At 32.9% G+C, this 24,544-nt stretch overlaps 1 protein-coding gene across 6 annotated transcripts in view; it reads left to right on the forward strand.

Moving 5' to 3' along the window:
* The first annotated feature begins 772 nt into the window (after nt 1–772).
* The window catches only part of LOC148616203 (neural cell adhesion molecule 1-like), a 75,984-nt gene continuing 52,212 nt past the window's right edge, over nt 773–24,544 (forward strand). For all 6 annotated transcript variants that reach the window (XM_088583009.1, XM_088583011.1, XM_088583010.1 and 3 more), the window contains exon 1: nt 773–914. In XM_088583009.1, coding sequence (XP_088439135.1) covers nt 857–914 — 58 coding nt within the window. In that variant the 5' untranslated portion in view covers nt 773–856. The remainder of the gene's footprint in view (nt 915–24,544) is intronic.

The following is a 24,544-nucleotide window of genomic DNA, read 5'->3' on the forward strand; positions in this document are numbered from 1 at the left end:
TTTAGTTCAAAATAGAGTTTCACCTGAAGTATCTCCCCTGCAAAATGCTCCAGGTGACGATGCAAATGGTCCCGTCAGCACCTATATATCTAGTACAAGTACTGAACAAAATGCTGACCGGCCGCATGTGCATGGTGTAGACTGGGACTAATAAAACAGTTTTATTTAATCTCAGGTGTAGAGAAGATATTTTTTTACTGAATGATGAAATAAAGTAAAATAAAACATATAAAACATTAATTTTCGTGAATTCAGTACAATAGACATCAGCTGACGATATAACATTACAGGCTGATTTAACAGAAAGTTATTCCTGTATCCTATTTAAGAAATTCAGGGTCACACTCCCTGATTCGGACAGCCCTTCAAATTTAGCACTTGATTTTTTAATGTCTCATTGCTTTTTCAATATAAATAGGAACACTTGTATAAAGACATTTATGGTGCGTCTATCGTGAGAAAAGCAAAGACAATGTGGTAATAAAAATAATTGCCCATTGATTTATGATTCATCTCTCCGTCTTTTTAAAAAAAAATATTGCGGGTGGAAACGCGGATGAATACATTTTAAGATATTATTATGCAAATAAATATATCTCATCCTATTTATGAATACTGTGAAAAGGACTATGTTTTAAGCAATTCAATAATACCTTATTTTTTGTTTGATTACTCTAATTCATATTGCAAAGTTTTGAACTATTTTTTCTCGCGTATTAATCACGCACTTAGTGAGTAGTCATCAAATCCGATTCCCACGAACGCTTATGACACAGTTGTGGACAGTGCTGGTGAAAACAGAAAGTGTTTCATTTTGATAAACATTGACAGATTAATCAAGCTGGATTAAAAGATAATGAAATCCAATATATTTGTGATAGTTTATATATGTTTCATATATTTAATTTTCACAGGTAGGTCGGTAAATATGTTAATAATTGCTAGAATTTTAATTATTTCGAATGACAGCTCTCCATGAAACAGAAACTGTGTAGAAGATTGATCGAATAATTTGAAAATAAGATGCGTTGGTTCTTTTTCACAGTTGTGTGAAGATCTGATTAGATAAGTAATTGGTGCTATATGTTCCGATCTGATTATCCAATTGAGCTTTATAGTGATAATAGACCTCCTCACTACGTTGAATAAAAATACAAATATAATCCTTGGTATTGATAATTTCACTAAATGGAAATACATAGTTGCTTCTGTGTATTTCATCTGTCATTTTTCATTTTAATGTCAGCGGTCATACCGAATTGAAAAATAAGTTTCACATTGGTTAGGGTTTATTTATTACTGTTTCCATCATATGCTCAATGAAAAAAGGGGTTTCACAATGTATATTGTACATTCACATTTTGTACATGTTAACAAATCTTTTGTTTATGAGTATTATTTCAAATTCTAGAAATTTGGGAAAATGGAAAAAATTTGCAAATAAAAAGGAATGAAAGATCTGTAGTCTATTTCACTAATATTTGAACTAAAGTGTAAAAAGATGATACATGTAAATCGCAACTGTAATAATCTTATTCTTTACAATGTAATCCTACAATTTTCATGAAATTAACCACTGGGACACAGTTACAATAATTCGAAATAATCACTGCATTCAGGTGCTGATCTTGAGATATTTTTTTTTATTTTGAGGGGAGGAGGTCCTAAGCTATCCTTTATCAATAATGCACAAAAATAACAATGTTTAGATTGAAGTGAGGTTCAAACAGTGTATTACTTCTCAGGTATAATTATACATGTCTGCTTTTTATCTCCATATTACTCCAGACCCTATTGTTCCAAGTGGAAAAGGATTTCATCATATTGGCAAATCAATTTGATGTAAATTTTGTAACTTTATCTGAGATTTTGAATTCAGTTGAAAAGGTTTTCTTTAATAGAACCTTACCCTAAATGTACATGTAAGAACAAAAAGGAAAATTTCTGTTTAATCTGCATTTACAATTCATTTGACCTTGGTAACATAAAACAATGAATCGACAGTGGAAATCAAGTTGAAAAGGATCTTTTATCTTGGAAGAAGAGGTTATTCAACAGCAAACAATTTTTGTAGATACTCTCAATTAGATTGCAAGTTCTTGGCAACAGATGCCTTCTTTCTCCTTATAATGAGGAATTTGAAAGAGAAATTTTGACAGATGTATGAAAACTTGTTTAAATTATGATTTAGTCTGTACTGGTAATGAGAAATTGATAAATAGTTTTTGCTTTGCTTGTGTTGAAGATGATGTACATGAACAATGTATGTTTTGAATTTTTTGTAACTATTTTTTTTTTTAAAAACATTACTCAAATCTTAGGAAATTTGTATTGATTTCAATGTCAACATGGCCTGTAATACATGTACATGAATCTTGCATTTTAACTGTGATTTATCACTTTGAATACATTTTTGTATATGTACATTAAAATGAATTTGCCTTTGACTTGATTAATCTAAAGGCAGCCAATGGAGTGAGGTAACCCTAGGAGATAGACTACTGAACCATATTGATATAATCTGCAATGACTTGTCTTTGTCTTAGAAATATGATCCTTGATTAATTGGTTCAATTAAGACTGGAATATTGTATTGTGAAGCCTTAATTTACATGTTAAGATCCACATCAGAGGTTGTCTGTGTTATGTCAACTTCATTGATTTCTGTCCTTGACTCCTTGTCCATTCTATTCTGTGATACATGTACAATGTAGTCATACATGTACAATATACATGTATGGAGTTCCAATCTTAATTCTAATGCAATTGAACAATAGGAATAAAATACTTATAAACATGAAAGCTCCCAAATCGAGTACACCAAACTGTATAATGGATTTACATGTTTTTTTGTTTACTGCCTTTGTAAGAAATCATATTTCAGGACTAGAAAGGCTTATAAACTTCAATTGTTCAAGATACTGGTTTCCCCACCAATTTAGAACAGGACTTCTTCATACCTTCATGGTCTTAGAGAATTCTTATATTCAGCAGTCTTGTACACAACAGGGTTTAAAGAAAATGTAGATTTTACTATCTATTCCTAATGATTATGCAACATGATTTGTAAAAGAATGTAATGAACAGACAGAGTTTTTACACACAATAAACATTGATTTCACTCATCAGATGTGAACCAGAGCAGGAATGTTGGCTGCATTACAGAGGAATTAAACCGATTGTTTCTGGAAAAGTGTAATAATCACAGTTAATTGATGCAATAAACTCTGCAGTTACTGTTGCAGTGAACAAACATGCAGAGTTTACTGTCAAGGCTATACACGTATTTTATAACTCTTTGAATAGGGTACATGTAATACTGGTTGGTACAAGAAATGGAACTTTTACAAGACTATTAAATGTGAGTTAATGCTTCTGGAAGTCGATGTTCTGTTGTTCAGTTCGGAAAAACAGGAACTGTTGAAGCTTTAAATTTAACGATAATGGATATGTCAAAAGAGACAACCACCACCACCCAACTGCATACTAATAGTTCTGCTACTACAGTACATCCATTTACAGGAACAACATTATTTATTCTGAAAACTCATAGACATTCTGATTGGTGCTATGAATTGTAAATATGCTAACAGAATAATAAACAGAAATTTTTGTAAATATGATAAAGGATTCACACTGAATTTTTCTCCAGCTTTGCTCTCTATGCTGAATTGTAGAAACGTGATATTGATGTACATGTATATCCATTTGTATTTGTTGTAATACATATACTGGCAGTGGATTAAGGGAAAAAAACAGTTACACATTGTAATACTATGTACAACATCCATTTGTACATTGTATTCAGCTTTCATTATCAATAACAAGTTTATATGAAAAGTACATGTAAATCTCTGTACAAGTCAAACTGAAGAGACTGTGATGCATGTAAATCTCTGGTCTGATCATAATTATACAAGCTGTAATACTGTTCGGAGAAGCCATCATTGCTTGTCCTGCAGTGTACATGGAATACTTTAACAATTATTGGATTCATGCCATATCTAAGTTGCATATACTGATCAAAATTTTTTGCACTTTATAATTTTTGCCTCTTTTTCTGCTTGATGATACTTACGGTGTACCTCTAGACGTCATTGTTGACAAGTTTTTTTTTTCTGTTGTTATTTGTCTTGCTTTTCTAAAAGTCATTACTAAGCAAATCTTGCATTACCAAAATTGTTCATATCTGACTGAGACAACCTACATATACATGTACATATATTTCAGAGTCAACAGTTCTTACTTCAATTTTATACTGTTTTTCCAAGAAAACAAAATGACAATAAGTACATTGTATTACAGGCAGTGCAAAAGAAACTAAAGGATAATTTTGAAAGTTACACTTGGTAAAAAAAAAATTGTAGTGCTCTTTATTGAGGGTTTCCAAAGAAAAAAAATGTGCTTAGTACATGTAGCAGCCTTACTTCTTCAATTTACATTCTGCTACAGAGCTCCATATTTGTTACAAATTCATGATAAAATTGATACAAAACATTAGCATGTTTAGTGGAATGAATTTGTCATTGAAATCTAGAAGCTCTATGTAGGATATTGATTGTTGGTTGCAGTATGATGCAGTTGACTCTGTATAGCAATCTAGAGACATCTATGAATAATTCCACAGGTGATCTCATCTAAAGGCCGAGACAAATAATTCTTTGGTCTATATTATATACCGTTTTAGTGAGTATGGCATAAACAAATAAAGGCTTTGGAGGGGAATTGGCTCTGTAAATGAGAGAGATAAAATCTTGTAACCTGTACTCTGTAAATGAATATATATGTACATGTGCAATGCGCATGTACCTACATGTTCAATGTATATTGAAGGATCTCATTTAATTTTTAAGAAGAACATACTTCCATAGCACATAGTTCAAATGTTTTTAAGTTAAGTGTGTCTTTAGAAAATACTTGTCAGATAGATACTTAAATTCTAGAATACTTGATTTTGTGTAGAAAAGACGATTAGTATGACTTTGGGGTTTTCTGCAATTTTGACTGGTTTCACATGTTATTCACAGGGGCAGATCAAGAATTTCAGGTTAGGAGTGGCACAAATAGAATTAAAGGCCAAATAAAGCCGGACAAGAAATCACTGGGGCTGTGAAGATCAATATCATGCTAAAAAAAAGATATTTTTTCTCAATTTTAGTGGGGGGTGTAAACTTGGCATGCCTTCTCTTGGATCTGTTTTTAATTTATTTTTCCTAATCCTTAAGTTGACTTTGTGATATGTCCAAAGCATGTGTAGTTTGGAAATAACTTTGGTATGAGAAATGGTCATTTTTATACCTAGAAAATAAGGTACATGTTCAATGTATGGTATACACCATTGTCCATTAGTCTGTCTGGCCATCCATTGTAAGCAGAAATCTTCAGGATTTATGAGGTGGATGTTGATGAATTTGTTTTGTTTATAAAGGTTGAGTATTACCTGTGTATATGTAGATATGAAAGAGGAAATACGTTAGTTATACAGGTGATAATTCAACTAAAGAGTTTACGTCAAGTAGTTAGGGCACACGTGAACATAGGGGATATCCTTCTGCTCACATGAATGTTTATAAGAACAAACACAGTTATTGTCAACACAGCACTTTTTATTTTAGGCCTTCTTAAGTCTTATTGATCTTTGGTGACTTCATAATGCACCTCACTGCATCCTGCTAAAGTTCTAATTGATTTCTATGAAGTTGATTCAATTGATGCTAAAATCAATCTTGTAATAACCTAACACTCTCTTGAGCTGTAAAAATGATTGAGGTATATGTAATTTAGTTTAACTGCTTGTAGACATTACTAGACAAATCAAACACCATCGACAGAAAGGTGGATTTCTTATTGATTCTTTCTACATGTAGATACTACTCTAACTTTGTTTTCAGCTTTATTCATTAGTTGCCAAGCCAGGGGCAAAAAAGTTGTTCGTGCTTCATTGCTGGAAAAATAACTTGATTGCTTGAACTAAGTTAATTTATGTTGGTGAAGGGTAATCATGATAAAATTATTCATGTTAAAAAATGGGGTACAAATATGTTGGTGAAGTGAATTTTTCAGTAAAACATACATGTACATGTAGGTACAAATTTTTGTTGATGAAGCTATTCATGATAAGATATGGGTACAAATTTATGTTGGTGAAGTGTATTCACGATAAAACATTCATTCAAGTACAAATTTATGTTGGTGAAGTGTATTCATGATAAAACATTCATGCAGGTACAGATTTATGTTGATAAAGTGTATTCATGATATAACACAAAATAGTATACTTTTAAACTAAGACATAAAGGGACTTGAAAATGTCTGGTTGATCATTTATGGTTGGTTTAGATAGATTTTACTGTATAACTGAATGTAGCCACATTGCTATGTACAAATAATTGTCAGTAGGGTCACTGATAAGGATACAAAGTTTATAAGCTACATGTACAATGTACATGTAGGACAAATTAACATTTTACATGTTTGAAACAGCAACTTACCAGTAGACCTAAGTTTTAGAAAGTCTGTGTAGTAACATATTAAATTTTGTATCCAATCATGTACATGTAAGTTAAAATTAGACACAATGCTTGGAAATATTAATTAAGGGTTATTCTGTAACTAAAAAAACTCTGTATTTAGGGAAAACTCTTGTAACCAGGTCACTACTGCATTGTCCCTACTCATGCCACAAAATAGAGAATGTTCTTATAGCAATTTCATCAGTTCACAATGGCTTAAGTTGCAATAAACTAAAGCTATGGAGGTGTTGGTTGATGTTAGCTGGAGAACGTATATTGACTACATACATTTGTATTATAATTTGCTCATTATCTGTTCTCTATACATATTGTGTCAGGTTGATGTTTTAATATCTCATCCCACCTGGAAACTCTGCAGTATCTGCTACACATTTGTACAAACAATTTTTAAAAGGTTTCCTAAGCATAAATGATGTTATATAATGCAGGCTTAAACATGCAGTGTATGTACTTAAGACCAAAAAAATGTACTCTGACTTAAAGAATGCCAGTATACAAAATGTACATGTACATGTATGTTTCACTTTCCTGGAAAGGATACAGTTTGAGGATTAAAATTTTCATTTTCTTGTGTAACTATTTTTTGACTTCTGAGTTAATCCTTGTTGCTTTGTTGCATTTTCTTGTGTTACTTTTTTTTTTATTTCTGAGTTACATGTAATCCTTGATGGTTTGTTTCACAGACATATGTTATTGTAGTTGAAAGGAAGGAATAGTTTTGCCGTTATTCATGTACATGTATGTATATTACAAAGATTCTTTTGGCAAAGCTTCATATCATTATGATAAAAAATACTCTTTCTATCCAATTGTGGTCCAGTTAGACAGTAAAATCACATTATTATATAGGCTATTGAGGTTATTCTAGTCAATCTGTACAACAGATAGATGGTTAATAGACTTTTAGATTGTTCATTGTGATACAGAGTTACTTGTATCAAGTAGAAGGAAAGAGATGATATTTGTTTTTCATGTATCAGTTGTCCTTAAATTAAAATATAATATGACATACATGTACATGTACAAATATTTTGTAGATTGCTGTAAACTTTGGTTAATGTTATTGAATATATAATACATTTGTATTTTTATTGCACTCAATTTATTTGTTTTTTCTCTTGCAGCAGTGCTTATCAACATGTACATCTAATAATAAGCCTCTGTATTTGTCTGGTCTGTGTTGAAAGCTAAAATGTGTTTTTTTGTTGTATTTTTATAAACTACTCCTTTGGTTGTGTTCTCATGGACATTTACCTCATAAATTTTACCTTTAATTTACTATTTCTTTAGTTCAGCTGTCTGTACAGTACTACATGTACATATACATGTATTCCAATCAGTGGAAAGTATGTACATCTACAAAACAGTGGTGAATGTTATACAGAGATTTTGAAAAGAAGGGGTTTCAAGCTATTGTTTGCTTATTGCATTTGCCGACAAAAGAGGGTTCCACCTCCTGCCCCTTGGATTTGCAACTGTTAGAACTGAGACTTTAAACAGACACAAAAGTCAGCTTGATCTTATCAATGATGTCACAATGTCTGATGTATCCTTCCTGTATAACACAGACAAGGTCCTAATCTTATTCTTGTAGCAACATTACATCTATTTACTATGTATTAGCCCTATGATAAATAATGAGCTTTTCATGTCCATCCTTTGTTAGTTTATATTTGTCTGGGAACATTTCCGATAAATCGGGCAAGTAAGAAAAAAGATGAAATCAGATATTCCTATGTGATACAACGCCATTATACTCCTACCACAAGTATGTTTCTCGAAAGGCATAACCTTTACCAAGCGGCAGCGAGATGCTTGATTGATTTATAGAAAGTCAGACTGTGTAGATTCAGGTTATAATGTAAAAATGATTTTTTACACTGAAAATGCATATCAGTTGAACAAACTGTAAAAATTTGGCATTTTGATTTGGATTAAGATCGATTTTGCTGTATTAGATGATTTAGAGATATAAATATACACAGTGTCTCAGCTGTATGATTTCAGTTTAATTCTGACTCAGTTAAGCTATTGATTTTTGTAATGGAAATCCAGTTCCAGGAAAAATTTCCCAACACTGTGCATTACAAAAGGCTCTATCATGGTAATCAATGGTTGTTCAAAAATGTAGATAATTTCTTTTTTTAGTGTTCATAGTATTTAATTAAGATGCTAAAGGTGATGCGGGGATGGGCAAATTTGCTTGATTTAGATGTTATGTTATGGGTATTATCCATATATATTTTTATGTGGACAAGGGTATGTTGTTAATAATATTAAAATGTGAACATGGACACTTGTTCATTGTAAAGGACAAATACTGCAAATGTATAATGGACCAATTAATTATTGTTAGGACTTACAATGTACATGTAAAAGGAAAAATGTATTTTTAAAAGTACCATTCTGTGTAAGAATCAGGCAATGGGTAGCACATCATTATTCTCAATATGTTTTTTTTCTCAAATAGAGTGTATATTCAATACATCTAGAAAACATCTAAAGCTGTAACATAGATTTTGCCAGATTCTTAAACTGACAAGTACTTAAATAGAAAACATGTAGAAGTGCTGCTTCAAAAGTGAGACAATTTTAAGTGACTATGGCACAGTAAATTAAAACCTACATGTACTACCAAGTGTATATTACTGATTGAACAGAATATCTTTCTTCTATCGAAGGTAGAGGGTCAATGACAAAAATGCTACTGTTACTATTTTACTGCTGCATACCCATAATGTGAACAGTTTGTAATTTATGGCTTTTGTTCATGATTCATGTCATGTTGACCTAACCTACAGATACCATACATTGCTACTGTTACTGTAGAATTTGGGTGGTCATTATGTTTTATTGTTTTCCTAAGATTATTTCAGTAGTATGCAGATCTGAACATATCTTTGCTCTGTCAAGATAAATGTACGTGCATATTTTAGTCTTGAGGTTGGATTCAATTCATAATTTTTGTTTTTATATCTGTTATTAAAAACTAAATCTAAATGTATTATGGCAAAATGCAAAATGCTTCTTTAATTGTCAGAAACTGACAACTGTTTTGTTTTAGTTTTTGTAGAATTAATGTACAGTGTATTCTTTATTCTTTTGTTCATTCCATTGTTATTTGCATGTCCATGTTTGCTGCATCTGACAGGAAGGAGAAGTTAATTGATGTTGAGTCTATAGTCCTATCAACCTTTGAGTAATTAGGGTTATAGCCAATGGTCAGTCTATGATGATTAATTAGATATGCTATGAGAGGGGCAATTGTTGACAGTTACTCTCTGTATGTTGATGGTATCATTCTCAGCAGGTGATAGAATCATCACTGAAGGGAGTATGTTTGTTAACCATTGGTTTGTATACTGGGGTTTAAGTGATATAGCTAATGATAAAACAATGATCTTTATAGTCTATACATTCCATCAGGTATGGCCAGCTGATATCAAAGTAGAAATTATCTGTAGGGCAGTGTTGTATTCAATTGTTCTATCAGCAATGACCAGATGTTTTAAGGGGTTTGCTTTATCTGCTGGAGTCTGTCCTCACTATCAAGCTTATCTCCTCATGGAGGTTTCCACCTGCAGCATACTGTTTCAAGGATATAGGGACTGTCCTCACTGTCAAGCTTAGCTCCTCAGGGAGGTTTCCACCTGCAGCACACTGTTTCAAGAATATAGGGTTGTATACTATCATTAAGGTTATACAGCACCTGCTAGACTTGTTTACATCACCAATATCATAAAAGTGATTGTCAGTAAGAAAAACAAGCCAAACACAAATGTTCATGGCAGTTGTTTAGTTCATACATGTCTGAAGCATTTACAGAATGTTAACCAAGACAGCATAACATGACTTATTGGCTCAGATCAAGGTCTTACTGTTGCTGTGTACTTTTTACACAGAAAATGTAAATTAATATTGGAGGCAGCTTGATACCAGATGTTTAGACTTGATAATAATCAGTAAAATTGCTGTTTTAATACATGTAGTAGGTTACAGTGTGGGTTCAATTGTTTTCTAGTTCTGTGAAACTCTTATCACATGGTTTGTATTTGTTTGGAAGTCATTAAAACAATGGCTTTTCAAATTATGTTTAGATGCTTGTAGATACAAGTTAAGTTCATCTGAATTCTTGCTGTGAATCTGCTCTACATCTTTTAGCGATTATGAAAAGTTAGGGTGATTTGGAATCCATCAAACTGAGTGCCCTTCAGCTTGTGTTAAATTAATCAGGAGATATTACAGATCTTACCTTGGCTTAGTTAAGCTGTCGAAGATCTAACAAGTTGCTTCAGTTTTTGACTCTTCAACTTTTCTTGATTCTTGAAAGATTTTTTGCCACTTTGGCTCAGTTTCTAAGTCATTGAACATACATGAATATCAGAAGATGCTACCATGTTTTCATTATATTAAGCTATTTCTGTTGTAAACCTTCATTGCATATTTAGTGCATTTCAGAAATCTACTCTCACTCAATTTTATGTCAAAGCTGAAAAAACATGATGGTTGAAAATGAATACTGTTTCCTGACCTTACCATATTCCTCTTTTCATTTTTTTGTAAAATGTTCATCTACATGTACTGGTAAGTACTGAAGATGTAAGTTAACTCAAATCTTACCTCTGTACATAATGTATATGTACAGTGTACATGTATGTGTTCTGATTAATGCTTGTCAATTTGTGCTGCTCTTTTACATACATGTACATTGTATATGCCATGGTTCTTTCTCTTTCTAAAACATGTGTATTTGAATGGCGCCAAATCTGTGGTTTAGAATGATTGACCATGTTTACATAGTATAAGCTTTCTCTGTTTGTCATAACATTTGTCAGTTATCCATATGGAACTGATAGGCACAATGTCTGGCAAAAATTATGTTTTAATTAATTCTTCTTGCACATAATGAAATTCTGTAAAGATGAATTATGATTTACTCACTCTCTGAATAGTTTCAGTTCAGCTCACCAGATGTGCCAAACTTGTGCTAAAAGATCGTAGACTTTTCATTGACATTGAAGTCAGGATGCAATCTGTCATTCATGTGTCTTGTCTGGTTAAAATTCTTTCTCTGAATCCTGATGTAATTACTAAGTATTATAGTTGTGTGGTTTGGCTGTTCACAAAATAATGGTAGAAAGAATATATTTTACATAAATTTGTTTCCTTGCATATTGTTGCACTGAGTACTATAAATGCTGTTCATAGATTTGATTATAGGGACATATTCAAGGGAATTAATTAATTTTTCAGTTTTGAAGCACTGAATGATCAATGATTTTTGTGTGAAGCATTATTTTTAGTGATTTTCTGTCTGCTTAAAAAGTATGAAAAGCTCACACAGGTTTTATTTGTCTTCATAAAAGCTGTTCTAGGCTTAAATTAAAGGAAATATTATGCTCTGGGAAGGAAATTTTGCAGTAGCACAAGCAGCAGGTAAAAATGAAACCAATTAGTTTTGTCCATTTTAGGTGTCATACCGCTATTTCTGTTCTCCATTACTTTCTATGTTAAATTCAGCTATTTATAAGGCTCAATTTTTTCTACATCAGTACAGATGGTGCTTTAGGGGTTTCATAATGGTGGTCACCCTTTACCTTAACTCTCATAAAAATACCAACAAACCTTATGAAAGAACCATTCAGTGAAAGTAGACAGGTGCAGAAATCACTGCTTTCATTTTGAAATTTTACCATATCAAGGAGTCTAGAGTCTTTGTTCTGAATATTTTTACCTTACACTGAATAAAGAAATTGAAGTTATTAGATTATTGCTGATTCATTAAGCTTTCAAATGATGCCAATTTGTATACCTCTACTAAACTAGGAGACTACTAGAAAATAGTCGGGTCATAATGAACTCTTTTCTTGTGCGGGCAGGCGACTGGTTCCCAAAATAGTAGTTTTACACCTTTAAAAGTTGTCACATCTACACGTAATCTACACAAATAAGTATATATTTGTGCAAGTGATTCATACTGCTTTTTTTGCCTGTTTCTACAACAAAAATGAAAGAAGTGAATATTTAATGTTATATTTAAGTCATCAGTCAGTTTTCTGGCATTGCCTCCTGATTAAGTATGATATAATTCTTTGAATCAGATTCTTCTTGTAATCATTAATGCAATACTATATTGCTCTATTAGATAGTTTCCATCATATTACTCCTGTATCCACTAAACATTGATTTATAGGTATTAGCAGACAAATTTTCCTGCAGAGTGCCAGAATTATTATGGATATAAATTTCCTGATTTATTTTGTCAGAAGTGGGGTCATCAGCAGTAATACTGATGGGTAGAGGAGATAAGACATGCACACATTCAACAATGTACATTGGTTGTGACCAGGGTATGAACCCCGAGTTGCTTTCAAACTTTTTTTTATTAGAGAAGAAGTTTACTGCTTCATACTCAGACTGGTTCATTATTTTTTTCAAAAGGCATCTAAAATGGTCTAGTGAGTGGAAATACACATACATGTATTGAACAGGGCCTGATTTGTGAGAATGGGATAGAACATACAGTAGAGTCTGGTTTGTCAATGTGGGATATATCAGAGTCTTATTTGTGGATGTGGTATAGACCAAAGTCTACTTGGCAGACATTGGATTGAATAGTGTCTTGAATGTGGAAGTGGGATAGAACAGAGTTTGCTGGTTAGGGGAAGTGGGATAGAACAGAGTTTGCTGGTTAGGGGAAGTGTGATAGAACAGAGTTTGCTGGTTAGGGGAAGTGGGATAGAACAGAGTTTGCTGGTTAGGGGAAGTGTGATAGAACAGAGTTTGCTGGTTAGGGGAAGTGGGATAGAACAGAGTTTGCTGGTTAGGGGAAGTGGGATAGAACAGAGTTTGCTGGTTAGGGGATGTGGGATAGAACAGAGTTTGCTGGTTAGGGGAAGTGTGATAGAACAGAGTTTGCTGGTTAGGGGATGTGGGATATAAGAGAGTTTGCTGGTTAGGGGATGTGGGATATAAGAGAGTTTGCTGGTTAGGGGATGTGGGATAGAACAGAGTTTGCTGGTTAGGGGATGTGGGATAGAACAGAGTTTGCTGGTTAGGGGAAGTGTGATAGAACAGAGTTTGCTGGTTAGGGGAAGTGTGATAGAACAGAGTTTGCTGGTTAGGGGATGTGGGATAGAACAGAGTTTGCTGGTTAGGGGATGTGGGATAGAACAGAGTTTGCTGGTTAGGGGATGTGGGATAGAACAGAGTTTGCTGGTTAGGGGAAGTGTGATAGAACAGAGTTTGCTGGTTAGGGGAAGTGTGATAGAACAGAGTTTGCTGGTTAGGGGATGTGGGATAGAACAGAGTTTGCTGGTTAGGGGATGTGGGATAGAACAGAGTTTGCTGGTTAGGGGACGTGGGATAGAACAGAGTCTGGTCATTGGAAGTGAGAAAGAACAGAGCTGGCTTGGTTAACATGGGATAGAACAGAGTCTGGTCATTGGAAGTGAGAAAGAACAGAGCTGGCTTGGTTAACATGGGATAGAACAGAGTCTGGTCATTGGAAGTGAGAAAGAACAGAGCTGGCTTGGTTAACGTGGGATAGAACAGAGTCTGGTTGGTGGATTGGATATGGGATAGAGCAGACTCTGGTTTGAGGATGTATGATAAAACAGACTCTGGTTAAAGAATGTGGATTAGAACAGATTCTGGTTGATGGATAGAAAAGTTTGGTCTATCAAGGTCTAGTAGTACAATATAAGCCCTGGTTTGTTGACTTTGGAAGGCATGTGCCTTTATCAGTGGAAATGGTAAGGTACAAGACCTTGTTGGAGAAAACTGCAAGATACAAGCATTTATTGGAGGAAGTTGTAGGGTACATGCCCTTGTTAGTGGAATTTTGAAGGTAAAAACCTTGGTTAATTTAAGTTGAATAGTACAGATCGTGTATGGTAAATGTTGGATGGGGTCTTCGTTGGTTGAAGGTTGATAGGAAAGTTTCTGATTGCTTGTAATAGGAGAGCACATGCCTTTGTTAATGGGAACATGATAGTACATGCCATAAGAAGGTCTGGTTTAATGAAGTTGTTAATTTTTTTTCCTTGGAAATTGTTGCAGTTGTACTGTGTAAATACACATATGATGTTGGGATTCATATTTCTTGAATCACTTGTTCTGTAGAAGTGGAGCATGGTTTATATGAAACCACCATGAATTAGTTTACAGTCAGAAAGTTTTAGCACTAAACTAAAATCAATGAATTTCTCGATAAAGTACTGTTATTTTGTCTTTAAGCAGATTAGATGTTTAGCTTGACAAAACCTAGTTTCTGATCAAACATTGCTCTGAGCTTAAAAAAAATTCATACTATATCAGGTCATAAGAAACCTAAATTGATTTTCTTTCAGGAAGTAGGGATTGTTTATAAGTTTTCAGCTTGTAACCAAATCACCTAACAACTTACATTGGTATTTCTGTAAATTGCATTATGGAAAAAAGATACAATATTGTAAGAAACAAGTTGTTACTATAATTATATTAAAAGTAGTGAGATGAGGTTGATATTGATCTTGTATGCCAGGGTATATTTTTTTCTTTTTAGCTTAGTGAAGCTGGAATAATTTGTAGAACACATTAGGATTCCTGTTAAGTCACAAATAGATTTTGTCATGTTAAGAAAGTATCGAATCAAAGAAGATGGTCAGACCAGGGTTGTTATTTGAGCACTTTTGAAGCTTGCTGTTACTCAGCATATGTACACAAATTTATGTGTGTAAATGTTTTGTCTTCTGTGATACTAAGGGATAACAATACAGTTTATATTTTACTTTGAAAAATGTAAATATGATATTAGTTAATTACTATTGATTCAATTAATAGGCACCCTTTATTGCTAGTTGTGTGTATGAATATCCATTCTTGTTAAAGAGTGTCATAGTATTCAACTCTGCTTATTCTGCCTTTATCTTTCATCTTCCTAAATATTGGGCTCTTTAAACATATGTGCAAATATGCGTGTACATGAATCAGAATCATTTGAAGTACATTCATTTGTGGACTGTTCTATATTATGGAAAAAAGATACAATATTGTAATATCTATATTTATATTATTAAATTCTTCTTACATCTATCTCCTTTATTTTGTATCATTAACCCTTATACATGTAGAAGCTTTTTGATGATTTATCCCAGTAGAAATTCTGAGGCCTCTAATATGACTATTTGAATAACAAAATGCATAAATTTGTGAAGAGCTTTCTATACCTGGTTTAAATATCGATGCATAAACTGTTAGCACAGGACAACACTTACTGCTTTCCATGGCTCTCAGTACCTTTCTTGCTGCTTTCCATTGGTATATTACTTACACACTGCTTTCCATGGCTCTCTGTACCTTACCCACTGCTTTACCTTACTCACTGCTCTCCCTCGCTTTCTGTACCTTACTCACTACTATTCATGGCTCTCAGTACTTTACTCACTGCATTCCATGGCTCTCAGTCCTTTACTCACTGCTTTATCTTACTCACTGCTCTCCCTCGCTTTCTGTACCTTACTCACTACTATTCATGGCTCTTGGTACTTTACTCACTGCATTCCATGGCTCTCTGTAACTTCTCTAATGTAGTTCTCTCCAAGGCTTTCAATACTTTATACTCACTGCATTCCATAGCTCTTTGAATCTTATTCACTGCATTTCATGGCTCTCTGAACCTTACTTACTGTTTTGCATGGATCTCAGAACTTTACTCACTGCTTTCCATGGCTCTTAGTACCTTACTCACTGCATTCTATGGCTCTTTGATTCAAAGTCACTGTTTTTCATGGTTTTGTGCACTTTACTCACTGCTTTCTCTAGCTTTCTGTACCTTACTCACTGCATTCTATGGCTCTCTGTAACTCACTACTGTACTTCTCACCAAGGCTTTCAATACTTTATACTCACTGCTTTCCCTAGCTCTCTGTACCTTATTCACTGCATTTCCATGCTCTTTTTACCTTCCTCACTGTTCATGACAACAGCCTTGTAAATATTGTCATGGCTGTAATGGATCAATAGTGAACATGTGTTATATGTTTTTATCAACATCAGTAGTCATTGTCTCTTTTACTCCCTAATAATTTTTGAGCCATTACCCTAAATGCTAGTCCATTAATTGACTAAGAGGGTGGAAATCAAATTATTTCTACTTAACTGTGATGATGCTCCAAGCATTATTGATTATAGACTTTGCATATCAGCATTGCTGATTATGTAATTTCAGGAATGTTTGCTATGTTTAACTAGTGAGAATGCAAGTTTACTAGTATGCTGTGTCTTAAAAACTTGATTTATTTCTATTAAAAGTTTTCTTAGGCATGTTGATCACTTGAAGATAGTAGTATGATGCAGTCAAGATTCATAATACTTTAAATTAGTTACATTTTCTTATTGTTTACTGTAACTGATGAAAGAGGACCAAACACATTATATACTAATAGTGCTTAGATTTATAAGTTTTTTTGACATCCCTATGTACCTCCATGTTAAATACTACATGTATCTATCAATGTTTTCATTCAACATTTACTAATTCTATTAATAAATATACTATGGAATGCAAATCATTATAAACAATTACGAGTACATGTACCTGTACTTCTGATATGGATAATGTGAGTAGAAAGTACATGTAGTTGAATTTTACCATATACACTTGCTATGTGACATTGCAGTATAGTGGTGTCAGTTTTGTATTAATATTCTCATAGACGTCTATAGTGAAGTGCACATTTTTAGGATATTTAAAAAAAATTGTAAATTGAATTAATAAAACTTTCTCTCATGTAGCATTTCTAAGGACATGTGAAAATTAATTTGCTACAAAAAAATAGTCAGTTCACGAAAATCGGACAGAAAAGTAGTCTTGAAATATGAATATCCATTTACTCTACTTTCACTTTCATTTTGCACTCATCAACCCAACCTTTTCAGAGGAACATTTTTATGTTATAATGTTAAATTTAAATTTCTTAACAAAAAGTTTGTCATCTTACAGTGTTATGTTTGCTCCATTTTATAAGTCATTGTTCAGATCTTTTTACAAAACATTAATTTGTAAAGAGACCAAAAAGAAAACACACAATATTTTTATACCTTAGATGTTTTGACATACACCTGCTCTGGGATATGCAATGCAAGACTGGTACCTGGTATAGAAATGGTGTAATGTTTTTATTGAAGAAAATTCCAGTGTATATTTGATCTTTATATTATGTTCTCAATCTACAAAGTTTATCTACGTTATAGTCAGACCCAGGTCTCTACAGTCCCTGCTAATGCTTGAAAAAAATGGCTTTATTACATAGAAAAAAAAATGGAAATCATCAGAATCCTTTCAGAAGTTCTGAAACTGCCATTTTACAAAATAACGTACATTGCACAAAGAGGGAACAATACAGTTTGTACAGAAATTGTCTAATTTAATTATGGAATAAAAAACCAGTTGTGAAATCTCAGTTCCAAACTGCACACACAGCAAATTCTGACAGTAAATGTCTACACAACTTCCATAGATATTATTGGATATTGTCCTATGAAACAGTTTATGATTGCTGTGTTGGTAGATTGACAGTATTTGGATATCAATTTCCTCATGAGGCCCATTATTTATCATTTCACTGGACATATCTAGTAAAAGGTCAGACATATATTATAGTGGTTTTTGATAATTGTCCTTTATTGGTGTAGGGTGTTAGAAAATCTATAACTACAAATATAGGATTGGGTATATTCCAACTACATATTAAAAAGATTGGTGAGTTAACTGCTCACAGTATGCTGAGGCCTTGATTTTAAGGGGCAACCCCTTATTGAATCATTTGAGAAGTTTCATTGATCTGTAACAATAATGATATACTTGTATTAATATTCAAAATGAAGTGAATTCATAACTCTCTGAGATGTTTCTTGAAGCAGTATACATTTTAGTCTGTTTTGGAATACAATCTATGTACATGTACATGTATCTAAGATTGAAAGGTTAAAACATGAATGAAAAATGACATGACCCAACCTGCCACCCCAATTTACATGTAATATTCATGTATTAATTCTTTCTTTCATAGGTCCGATTCTTTATTGAAGGAGGAAGTTCTTGTATCACTACACACACTTGTTTTGATGTATGAAGGAATTTCTTTAGCAGCAACAGCTTCATTGAAGCAGAATAGAGACACAAAACTTCACTTGAAACTGGTTCTGAAGCATTGCATAATAATAGAATGATATTGATTAAAACTTGATTTACATGACATATTGTCAATTTCAGAACTATTGTTGTAGCCAATGAATTATTCCTGTAGGAATTCTATCCTGTAAATGTTATTCCTGGAGAACTTTAATTTGTTGCAGAATATGAATAGGTTTGTATATCAAATTACTAGTGTGACTTCAGTCTGTACTGCTACCCACTAGTACCTCAGACATGTAAAAAATACAAGTGTGACTTCTGTCTATACTGTTACCCACTTGATAAAGGCCCTTCACTTTTATAATAACCAGTGTGACTTTTGTCTGTACTTTACCCACTAGACCAAGTCCCAGACATGTAAAAAATGGTAGTGTTATTTATGTCTGTACTGTCACTAAACAAATGCTCAAGACTTGTAAAAATTACTAGTGTGACTTCTGTACATGCTGTTACCCACTAGACAGATGATCCAGACTTGTAAAAATAACTAGTGTGTCTTCTGTCTTTACTGCTACCCACTAGACCAGTGCTCCAGACTTGTAAAAATAACTAGTGTGACTTCTGTCTGTTCTTTATCCACTAGACCAAGGCCCCAGACTTGTAAAAATTCCTAGTGTGACTTCTGCCTATATTATTACTCACTAGATCAATGCCCCAGACATGTAAAAATTACTTATGTGACTTCTGTCTGTATTGTTTCCCACTATGCCAAGGTTCTTGACTATTGAAAATTCCTGGTGTGACTTAAGTCCTTACTGCTACCCAATAGACCAAGGCCCTTGACTTGTAAGATTTCCTAGTGTGACTTCAGTCTGTATTGTTACCCACTAGACCATGGCCCAGACATGTAAAAGTTCCTTGTGATGTCAGGAGATTTCATTTTATACAATTTACATGTTGACATCAAACATTAGGCTTTTGATGGCAGTGAAGGCCTTTCATGATGCCACCTTTATAATTGACTAACATTGACAAATGCATGTGGCTTGAAAGCACACAATCTCTTAAATTGTCAGGTATAAACCATTTAGAATATTTTGGACTAGTCAGTTGTGCATTTTATAGACTCCATTTTATGGTTTCTCTGCCCCTTAATGTATCTTTCCCTGCACTCCATGCTGCAGTGTATCAATCTAAGGAATACTCAAGGTCTCCTCCATCTTCTGTTTTATCACTGTGTTTATCATGCTAAATTTAGCTCTAAGATATTGGAAAGTCATCAATGATTAAATTCTATGGTTTTGATCGTCTCAATTACCCTTAACCAACATGGGGGAGTCCTAAGAATAATTATTGATAGAGTAGTTGGAGCAAAACAAATTGTTAGTGTAAAACATATACAAAATTTTACACTTCAGGAGGAAATTTTGGCTTTAATTGGATTTTGTACTTGCAGTTTTCTTTGCGACTGAGCACCATTCTTATCTTAGATATGATTATGTAATCGTACAAAGAAGTTGATCGATTAGACACAAGCAATTATTCTCAATTGTCAGCTGTCTTGTATGAGCTACATCTTAAAATAACCCCATGAATTACACCAATTGATAAAAGAGGATTTGTCTATATATGGTTATAAAAAGACAAGTTTATTTTCATAGTTATGACCTTTGGCTTTATTAATTTTGATGTGTCATGCATATTTAAAGATTTTCTAATAGGCACTAGTTTCAAATTTTATTTGATATATATATGTACATGTATAATACGGAAGTCATAAGGGTCCAAACAAAATTTTATTATGTTGTGTTATTTATTGGGTGAAATTTCATTTCCCTTTATTAATAAGTGCCAGGGGTGGATCCAAGATTTGAGTTTGGGGCGTTAATTGAATTAAATTCAGTGCAGAGCCAGGCAAAAAATATTATGGGGTAAAATTTCTGGTAAAAAATTGTTTTCTTACTGATTTAGGGGCGCGTACACCCAGTACGACTGTCCTTGGATCCGCGCCTGAGTACCCTTCTATTCAGTGATAAAAATTAGAAGGAGAAAAGGTATGTAATTTGTAAAATGCATAGTAAGTTGCTAAATTTGATTTGATTCCTTGAATTCCTGCCTGTTCTCATTTCTATACGATCACTATCTTTAATTCCTTGTCTTGTGACCTCTGGTTGACCTCTGATGGTTGACCTTTCTCCATGCTGTATCTCTTGATGGTCTTGCTGACTTTGATAGCATCACCCAACATTTTATTTGGGGACTGTATATGTAAATCAACTCAAGATTGTAGCAATTCAGCTCATTTTCAATATTTAATTAACTGTTTATGAAAATGTTTTCCGCTTTTACTATAATAAACCACATGGTCTATTAGGACAATCTGGCAATCATGTCTAAAGTGGGTTTTATTATTTTAAACTAAAGTTGTAAAAATCCTTTTCCTCTCCCCTTTATTCTCCTCCTGTTCAAAAACTTATCTGAAAGTTTTGAAATCGTATCATGATATTTTGAAGTTTTGGCTCAATGACTAAATCTAAGAGAAATCAAAAGTGAATTTTTATTGGACAATATGATATTTCATGAGAAGTTTTGACAGCTAACAGATAATTAACAATGACTAAACAGTGAAGTATTTTTCATGATAATGAACAATTTTTTAGATAGTGAATGTACCATCAGGTTATTATGATGACACCTTCTGTTGGTTTAATGGTAAATAGTTTTCATTTCAGTCACAGTGAAACATATGTTTTGTTGAACTCCAGATGCATTGTGTAGGTGCATTGTATGTTGTTCATATTGTTACACTTTATTTAAGTAATTAAATTTTTTTGCTATTGGATATTGCGTACTAGTGAACTTGCATTACAAAGGATGGGATATGATGAAATACAATGAATGCACCAGTATATAACCTTAATACAAAATAGTAAATAGAGATCACCAAAAGGTCTTCTACATGTGTAAACACACCTCGAAGTTAGCTCTGAAAGGCCCTGACAAATAAAGTTATAAAATCCATGGTAACAAATCAATAACCCTTCTTCAAAATTAATGAAAAAGTAAAATAACGAAGTGTAAGTTATTGGTACCACATATTGGTACATTATGTACCACTTTTCCATTAGTATGTTAACACTTGGTGTTCTAGTGGCTCAGGTTAAACATTTGCTGACATATACAGCTGTACAGTATGGATCATTTTCAACTTTTGTTTTAGTCTAAAACTCTTTTTTATATTACATTTTCAAAGATCACAGGCTGAAGTTGTTTTCACTGACCTTTGTATATTTCATTTTTTTATTTCTCTGTGGTATGCTTATGTTGTAAATGTTGTAGATAAAGATAGAATATGTTCCTTGATACCTAGAGAATGGCATGGTAATTCAATCTTATCTATAATTTGAATTTCATTGACTATTTTTGCCTTTACTTTTTCAAGTTTACATTTGATATCATCAGAAAAAGCAACAACGAGATTTTTGTTCAACTAATCATACTTTTTTTAAGCTTCAATTTCAGCATCATTTGATAAGCATGAATCAACTGTGAAGTAGGTTTTAAGATAGGAAGGGTCACATTGGGTCATAATGGATTCTGAGCATACCCCATGATTAACTTTTTGTAAGTTGGACATGGGCCATTAAGATTAAATAACCATTTACCTTGGAGCATTGTAATGAAGGGAGAAATTGTGATATTTAATCACTTTGCAAATCATTTAAGTGTACATTCATGATATTAATGAATCATTGTTACAAGAGAAAACAACAAGATGGAAACATTATGACTCATTTCTCTGACAATGATAATCGACATTGATTTTTCAACATGATTGGGTTGTTCTACATCTGTTGAGGTTAACTTTAGCTTGGTTGGTTTGGGGTAGGACTTGTCATCATGGAACATGTGGAGTTTTGTCTTTGTTGAATGATCATATTATGCAAATTAGGGGCAGATGGTTTGGCTATGTCAGGGCATCACTTAGTTATTATGATAATATTCTTTAATTTATTTGATTTCTGGTTCATTTATTAAAGTGGATAATTTTACTAAGGGCTAATGCACAGTTAAGAATATGGTCGAACAGTATTTTGTTCTATATGGGATTATTGAACAAGTGATTTTATATCATGATGTAAATGAATAAAAAAAATTTGTATCATTTGACCATGAAGTGTACTTAAAAATAATACAATGACTCCCTTCCTTATATAGAGTGTAAAGTGCATTGCTAAGTGGTTGATGTACTTTTGTAAGGAAATATTCTTAAAAAGACTATAATTAATATCTTCATGACTTCAAGTACATGCATATGGTGTATCTACTTGTATTATTTTTTTTATTTCTCCTATTGTATATCATTCTGCTGACATGTTCTGTTAAACCAAAATAAAATAAAATGATTGTGATCTAGCTATGGCATATCAGCAGTTGCCAGGGAATATGACCAGAAATTTTTATTAATATGACTACACAACTTTTATACTAGTATGCCTGCACTGATAACTGACAATAAATAATCTAGAAAAAGATATGATGAAACGTAACAGATGCACCACTGTGTAGCCCCTATGAAAATAGTAAATACTTACAGAGATCACCAAAATGTCTACAATAAGTTTAAACACACTTTCGAGTAAGCTCTGAAAGACTGCCTGAGGAAGAAAATGATATCCATGGTAACCAGAATGATGACACTTCTTCAAAATAAACTAAAAAAGTCAAAATACAGACATAAAGACACATTAAGGACCAACATTGACATTCCCAGGCAAATTAATTCATTTCTAACCCAAGTATCATGCTGCAAGTGCAGACAACAACTTAGAAGAAAATGAATTAAAATTATATATATTTCTCACTTAAGATCGCAAAAGAGTCATTGTGGCTTGCTGTTACTACTTTCATGACATTCTTGACAAGCTCAGAATTTTATTTTGATACTATACATAGTTAGGGAAAGAAATGATTTTTTTCAATCTATTCTCTACAAATTTGGTTTTTCATTTTTGAATAAAAGCTGAACAAGTATAATCAAATTTATAAATCTTCATAATGACTTAGCCATGGTCAAACTCCTTTGCACAGTGTATTTTGTCCAAAAGTACTGTGTAATACACCATGTATCTGCAGAGTATACAACATTGACATATTTTGCCTTTAAAAGAATGACAATATTTTATTTCATAGTGTTTAAAGGAAAATAAACATATCTTCTGAATGTAAATCACTTGTTCTGAAAAAATCTATGAATATAACAAGAATAGGTATGATGAATACATGTATGTCAAAGAGACAACAACCTCACTGAGATGAAAATGTCAGAAGTGATTGCTGCATTCTTTCCTTCTAAATCTTGATATTCAACTTTCCATACTGATATTTCTATCTAAAATACAGACATCTTCAGGTAATAGTACATGGTATCTACAAAACATAAAATTCATTAGGAGAATCAGTCTACATGGTTGTAGCAGACTCTAAGTAGTAGTTTGACATTGAAGACATCCTGATTGATGGAGGTTTCATAGTTTAAGTCAATTATAGATTTATCTGTTTTCAGTGGAGAGTCAAATACTAGCTGTCATCACCAAATGTCATTATATTAGCTTCTAGTTAATAATGACCACCAGTATGTCTCTTTGTAGGCGTCTTACAGAGACCACCGCTATTTGTCATGATATTAGCTTCATACAGACTGCCATATTAGATGAACTAAGGACTGTGTATAGGCTTTTCTGATAGTTGTTTTACTTATAATATAATTTTCAAACAACAATATGAGACTTACATAGCCTTTTCAAATCTTGTCTTTGTCATTGTAATGTGAAGGTAAATGATTAATTTTGGAATTATCATTTATGGGAATCGGGTAGCTGAGATGACTTTA

This window comes from Perna viridis, chromosome 5 (assembly GCF_037379345.1).
Source record: "Perna viridis isolate PV_CMFRI_1.1 ecotype Kerala chromosome 5, ASM3737934v1, whole genome shotgun sequence".
Taxonomy (NCBI): domain Eukaryota; kingdom Metazoa; phylum Mollusca; class Bivalvia; order Mytilida; family Mytilidae; genus Perna; species Perna viridis.